This window comes from Poecilia formosa, unplaced genomic scaffold, assembly GCF_000485575.1.
Source record: "Poecilia formosa unplaced genomic scaffold, Poecilia_formosa-5.1.2 Scaffold471, whole genome shotgun sequence".
Taxonomy (NCBI): domain Eukaryota; kingdom Metazoa; phylum Chordata; class Actinopteri; order Cyprinodontiformes; family Poeciliidae; genus Poecilia; species Poecilia formosa.
The window spans coordinates 45,552-52,688 of record NW_006800410.1 but is presented as its reverse complement, the minus strand read 5'-3'; the positions used below and the strand labels follow the sequence as shown (position 1 = coordinate 52,688).

Sequence of the window (7,137 nt, the reverse complement as noted above, 5' to 3'; positions counted from 1 at the left end):
GAGAGAGAGTCAGGACTGACGCTGGAAAGTAGTTGCAGACCAGGAAGGACACTCGCTCCCAGTCCAGCCCCTCCATCGTGTTGCAGAGATGGAAAGCACATCCGACCCGGTGTGTGTCGGCCCAAACCATCTGCAACACACACACACCGTTCAGACGTGATCATCTCCACACCCACCTGCATCGTCACAGCTACAGAGTGTGTGTGTGACCTGTGTGTGTGTGTGACCTGTGTGTCTACAGAGTGTGTGTGTGTGTGTGTGTGTGTGTGTGTGTGTGTGTGTGACCTGTGTGTAGTGCCCACACATCTTGTCTTCGTCGCAGCTGTTGTTCTGGTAGTCGAAGTCCAAATGTTCTGCAAAAGAAACTCGGCTCATTGAAAAAAAATCCTGTTTTTGTGTTTTTGTTGCCTGGTTGTGATGGACGGGCGCGGCCATGACTCACCCAGGAACCATTTCTCCAGAGCGTCTCGGAGGTCCAGAGGCCCGCTGCTCACAAACAGATTCTCCCCCGTGTCGTCCAGCGCCGGGTTGTGGTTCCAGATGCATTTAGCAGCGTAGCTCTCTGCTACCAGCTTCAGGTTCGGGTCCCATTTCTGCACAGAGAACAGAAATCAGCAGGGAGAGAAACCACCGCAACGGTGCAGAAGAAACTCTAATCTGAACTTTTTCCTTCCGGCCTGGAAGATAAATGGTTCACATAAGACCTTAAAGCGGAAGTGTCCTGTTTTCCAGGCAAAAAAAATGAGACTTCACAGCATAAAAATGATAGAAGTCTTGAAATTGGTTCTCTGTCTCTTTAAGAAGCTCCTGCTCTTCCTGAAGCTCCGCCTCCAGGAAGTCATCCCAACATGGCTCCTCTATTAACCCTTTAATGTTTTCACCAGTGTTGCTCTGAGCAGCAGCTCCTATAATGAGTAGAGCAGCAGTTTTGCTAATTGCTGCTGGCTAGTCTGAAGGAGCTGACTGGGGGAGGAGCTGCATCTCAAAGGCGGGGCTAGGTCCACCCAGGCGTTTAGCGGCTGAATGGTTGCCATGGAGATTAGAGGATTTGTCAAACATGCAGGAATCAGAGCAACACTGCAGGTTTGTTTCTGATTAAATAACATTAAAATATGATGGAAAGATTTTTAAGAAGTTGATTTCTAAATGACTCCGGCCCTTTAAAACAGGACAGACACCTGGTCAGTGCTCTGACCTTTGACCTCTGACATGTGTTTTTCTGCCACTATGTCTCGGGCGTTGAGCAGAATCTTACTTCCTGTTCCATCAGCCAATAGCGTTTCAGATTTGGTTAAATCTGGGAAGGGGGCGGGACTTAACGGGCTCACCTTAAATCAGTGATTGGTTAAAACATCATACTGTAACCATGGCAACACAGCAACGTATGTACTTTTACAAATTAGTTTCTTTAAACATGAAATTGTACATAATTTAAAAGCTTTTATTTATTTCTTCACATTAATCTTAATAAATTTCTTGTTTTAAAAAATTAATATCTTAGATCCGTCACATTTTGTCGTGTTTCCAGAAACGTTTTTCTGTCTCCAGTTTCTACAGATGAAACCAGAGGCCGTCCCTGACCTCTGACCCCAGAATGAACCCTCATCAGGTTTCCTGGGTCGACGCAACGCCGTCAGCACAGACATCCTGCTGCCGACCCGCTCCGGTCCTGCTGCCGACCCGCTCCGGTCCTGCTGCCGACCCGCTCCGGTCCTGCTGCCTCCGCCATCTTGGTTCTGGGTTTTTCATCAGTTTAGTTTCATTTGGTTGTGTTGTTTAGTTTGTTGAACTCATTTTTGTGTTTTTGGTTGTTTAGCTTCAGTTTAGCTGTTTTACTGGTCATTTTTTCAGATTTTCTTTCATTTTTAGGTGCAGAATTCAAACAGTGAAGGTTTGTGATTATATAAACATGAGTTATCAACATTTTCTACAGATGAACTAAATTACTGAAGGACAATGAACTGATTCTGTTGTCATTTAGCGTAAATAAACTGTGTGGAAAAATAAACACATTTTACATCAGATTGAAAAGTTAATAAATAAATCCATAAGCACAAAATGAAGAATATTATATGTATAATTTCATTTAGTTTTAGTTTTATGATATAGTTCCAGTCACTTTTAGTTTTTCCTCATACATTACGGTTTTCATTTATTTCATTATTATGTTAGTTTTAGTTTAACCCTTCAAACAGCCATAATGAGCCAGGGTCATGACCTTTGACCTTCTGTAGAGGCTGAGCTCTGGTTTCACATCACACACACAGAAACTAACTTTGTTAAATGTCACTTTTCTTACATGATTTTCTTGTTTGTGTTTTTAAGGATATTTATAAGTTAATATTTTTTAGATTGTAATTTAGATCCAAAGTTTATGTTTCAAAATTTTGTTTTTTCACATTTTTGACAATGTTTGTTTGTTGTGAAATATAAACTTGCTCCTCCCCTTTTATATGACATATGTAAATGACTCAGTACTTCATTTTAAACAACACTGCAACTTTTGCTTTTAATTTTATTAATTAATTTATTTATTATTATTTTCTATTGGTATTAATTTACTGTCTTTATCCACTCCTTTCAATCCGCTCCTTGTCTCGTGGTTTGAATAAAACCTAAAGAATGAACAACAGTAACATCATTTCCTGCAGCCTGTGTGTGTGTGTGTGTGTGTGTGTGTGTGTGTGTGTGTGTGTGTGTGTGTGTGTGTGTGTTCAGTGCAGACACAAACATCTGCTCTGTTAGCCTCTCAGGTCTGAATGCATCACGCTCCTCCCTGATGACTCGCGGCAGCAGCTGATTGTTTCTGCGGCTTTCAGCTCAGGACGTTTTAGAAAGTTTAAAGTTTTTTGTTCCGTTTGAAAAGTCAGATTGTTCCTGTTGATGTTCTGCTGCAGGAACGTTTTGCTTCATGCAAACATGTTAGCTTTGGCTGTATTTACCCAGAATGCCCTGCGCTGTAGTTCACTTCCTGCTTCTAGAGCAATCTCTGGTCCGCTTGGCGTTCACATTCAAACTGAACCAGAGTTCACTTCAACCAAACCCAGACTGAGGTTTGGATGACCAGAGGTCAGAGGTTAATTACACTGGGTTACAAAATTTTTTTTTTTTGACATGGTCTATGTTTTTTTCAGCTGAATTAGGATTATTTTGCACCACTAAATCCCAAAATGACATTGATTTTTCTCAGTCAGGTCAAGTTTTTATTCTAAATTCATTTAGAGAAATGTGATCTTCTGACTAAATTACATTTTAGTGACATTATCAGTTCATTTCCATTTATATTTCTCATCCAAAAAAGATTTTAGGACAAATAAGTTTTCTAACAGAGTGTATTAATTAAATGTTACAAACTGGGATTTCTATAAATTGAATAATAGACACTAATAAGGGGAAGTACATATAAACTGAACATTGTGTAAAATTCTCCGTCTCTTTTCTGTTCTGATGGAATCTCTCCTCCTGCTCATTAATCATTGATCAGATTCTCAGGAAATTGATCCAGATGTCAGAACAAGTCATGCATTTTGGTACTCATGTTGCTCCATAGTTCAGAAAGTTGACCTGATTGAGCAAAACCAAAGTGATTTTTGGATTCAGCTCATCAACAGGACTCTAAAACAGTTGGAAACCCCCAGACTATTTTTTGGCTGTTGACCAGTGTTAGCATTCACACATGACCAACCGAACTGGAGTTTCTAAAGAAGTGGACCGGATTTGGTATAAAGCGGATTGGACTGGGCTGCTGGTGTGATTGCAGTCTTGGATATTTGTTCACTGCATTTTGGTAAAAGTGAGAAAATTTCTCTGTTTGAAACAGGAAACTGTAGAAATGAATCTTAAAATGAGAAGCAGCGGCCATTACTGTCCCAAAGGAACAACAGCTTGTTTTAAAGATTCAGATCAATTTCATCTGTGAGTTCATCCACCTGTGTCTGTTTGGGGCCGGGGTGTCCAAACTGGGTCCTGGAGGCCCGGCATCCTGCATGCTTTAGTTCCCTCCTGGTGGAACTAACAACCTTTCAGCTTGTCAGTGTTCTTCTGAGGCTTTCTAACGAGCCATCATTTGATCCAGGTGTGTTAAACCAGGGAGAGAACTGAAACCTGCAGGATGCCGGGCCTCCAGGACCCACTTTGGACACCCCTGGTTTGGGGTGTTTTGATCCTGATTCTGTGTTTGGCTCCGTTCAGCTGAAAACCTGGACATGACGGATCGTTTCTCCTGGTTGGTGGAGTTCAGGGTGGAGGTCCGCTCAAGGTGCTACATCAGCTGCTTCTTAAATCTCTCCAAGGAGAAAATCGTGTTTTTCTTTCGGGTTGTTTTGCCCCTCGTTGAACCCCTCACTGTTTGCTCTGTATACAACATTTTTGTCCAAGTGGGGCCTCCGTACTCCCAGTGGTCGTCTGAAACCTCTCTGGGTTCACTCCCTCTCACTTCCACAAGTCCAAACACTGATAGAGACAAACACACATTCCTGCAGCAGCTCTTCATCTCTACCTAATTTTCATTTCTGCTCATGTAAACATGGAGTTGGCCGGCGTTCCCACAGCTTATCGCTCCGTTGCTCAACACTCCGTTGCTCTGTGGTTATTAAGTGGAGGTCGTCTGCAGAGGAAACTCCCTTCAGACCGGAGCAGCTCGGTTCGTGTCGAGGCTGGGATTATTAAACTGGACGCGCTCCAAACGGCGTGGCGCAATTCTGCTGCTCGGAAAGCTGCAGCCGGGCAAATAAGAGGCAATAAATAAGGCAACCAGCAATAAAGCGCCATGAGCTGCGGCGGCCGGAGCATTCATGAAAAATATCACAATAACAGAAAACCGGGTCTTTTCCTGAGGTAATGTCATGATCCAGACTTTATGTTTCCTGTTGTTTCTGGAGCCCTGAAGCGTTCACTCCGCGCTCATCTTCATCATCCGCCCTCATCTTCATCATCCGCCCTCATCTTCATCATCCGCCCTCATCTTCATCATCCGCCCTCATCTTCATCATCCGCGCTCATCTTCATCATCCGCCCTCATCTTCATCATCCGCCCTCATCTTCATCCTCCCAGCTTCCTCTTCTTCACCTGTTTTCTCTCCAGACCATCGTTCCCGCATCTCCTGGTTTTCTCTCAGTTTCCAAGCAGACCGCAGCGCAGCGTCGTCTGCAAACATCAGAATCCACAGAACCTGCTGCCGAGGGTCAAAGGTCAGCCGGGAACCAGAGGGGCTGAGAGTCGATCCCTGATGTTCTCCACGTTCAGGAAGCTGCTCGCTGAGACGTTCTGTGATTATCAGCTTATTACTCTGGAGGAAACTACAGGAATCAGACAGTTTGGGTGGGATTGAATAAAGATGATTTAACTGAGAAATGTTTTAAAGAACCAGAACCTTCCTAAAGATACGCTGCAAGTTATTGCTTACAACCAGAAACAGGCAGAAAGACGATTCTTTTAGAAACGTTACCAAAATAAAACCTGGAGATGTTGGTGAGATTAACTGAGCAAAGGGAAACAACAGAAAAACGTCAAACAACTCAAATCACTTGGATTCTTGCTTTTCTTGCTTTCTGTGTCGACTCGTTGCCATAGCAACTGACAACTAATGTTTCAGGATTTAAGACCAAAAAACACTCAAACATTTCCAACACAGAGATCAGAACATCCAGTCCGTTACAGTTTCATGTTTTCAGGATCGATATTTATTTTGTGATTATTAATAAATGATCTCTGTGGAAGACTAGCTACCACTGCTATTAGCTAAGCTAACAGCGGTGGTAGATTAGCTCTACTGATGTTTTGTCCGAGTTCTTTAGGTCATATTTTTTATTTTAACTGAACATAAACACACAAAATTCTGCAGCACATCTACATGTTACGTTGTCAAAGTCAAGCTAGCGTAACGCCCCTCTCCCTCACCATTATTTTATTTAATACTTTTTGTACCTTGTTATCTAGTTGTGTTGATAATTAGTAGCAAAGCACTGCATCCATTTTCCTTTTATGCATCACGTCTACATTGAAGATTCAGTGTGTTTTATTGATAACAGCTAAACTCGTTGCTAGCCATCATTAGCGAGCAGCTGTTAGCCCTCCAGCAGGAAGCTGTGGGCGGGATCCACTGTGTGATGTCACACTGCAACATGTCGATAAACCACAGTCAGAATAAGACTTCCTGTTTCACATGTTGGATGTGAACCACAGGAACAGGTTTTATTTTCTTGAGGAAAATTATTTTTTTCTCATTAAGGTAAATAATTATTTTAGATGGACAGACTGTTGGTTTCTGATATGGACAATGTGGGCAGCGGCCCAGGGCGGCTTCCTGTCTGGGTTTGGCCGCCCAGGTTTCCTCCATTCTTCTACTGAAGAATGGAGGAAACCTGGGAACTGACCCACGTTTATTCACAGCGTAACGCGTCACAGAGGATCCCAGCGAAACTTTGGGATGAGATGTGGAAATACTTATATGTGGTTCTGTTTGCTTTGGGATTAGAACTGGATCAGAACCAGACCCATTTCTGTGACTCTGATGGCGCTGCGTCGTCCTTCCACCTAATTATCCCAGCCTAAGTGGCTTAGTGACTGACGAGTCGCTCACCGCAGAGCTACGGCTCGCCGCTCTGAGACGCTTCGTGCTGGTTTCCTCCCAGGTCAAAGGTCAGAGCGGCTGATGAGACGAAGCTTCTCCACATGCTGCAGGAATTTGCTGCTCAGGCGATTTTATGGACGGAATCAGAGCAGAAATGATTTAATGTTGGTGGCTGCAGGGCAGCAGGACATACCAGGCAGAGTTTAGGGCTCATGTTTCTGCTGCACCGAGTCGGGATCTGAACCCACAACCTGCCAGCAGCAACTCAGAGCGTCAGGAATCTCGGTTCTTCTCGTCTCGTCGGAACTCTGACTGGCTGGAAACGGCGCCGTGGCTCCGACAGAAGGCATGCTGGGAAATCAGCTGCACCGTTTTAATAATCTGAGTTAATCTGAGAGCAGAGCGAGGAGTTCACTTCCTGTTAGCGTCTTACTTCACTTCCTCCACCCGAACCGTTCTGGTTCTGGTTCTGGTTCTGGTCTGGTTTTGGTTCTGGTCTGGTTCTGGTTCTGGTCTGGTTCTGGTCTGGTTCTGGTCTGGTTCTGGTTGTGGTTCTGGTCTGGTT

General features: G+C 43.7%; 1 protein-coding gene across 1 annotated transcript in view; it reads right to left on the bottom strand.

Moving 5' to 3' along the window:
- Positions 1–1,729, bottom strand: part of LOC103156240 (peptidase inhibitor 16) — a 7,506-nt gene extending 5,777 nt beyond the window's left edge. The window contains exons 1-5 of the mRNA XM_007578225.2: positions 1,645–1,729; positions 1,196–1,297; positions 443–607; positions 286–353; positions 21–130 (exon numbers count right to left, since the gene is read on the bottom strand). Of these exons, the coding sequence (XP_007578287.1) occupies positions 21–130; positions 286–353; positions 443–607; positions 1,196–1,297; positions 1,645–1,729 (530 nt within the window). The remainder of the gene's footprint in view (positions 1–20; positions 131–285; positions 354–442; positions 608–1,195; positions 1,298–1,644) is intronic.
- Positions 1,730–7,137: the final 5,408 nt, after the last annotated feature.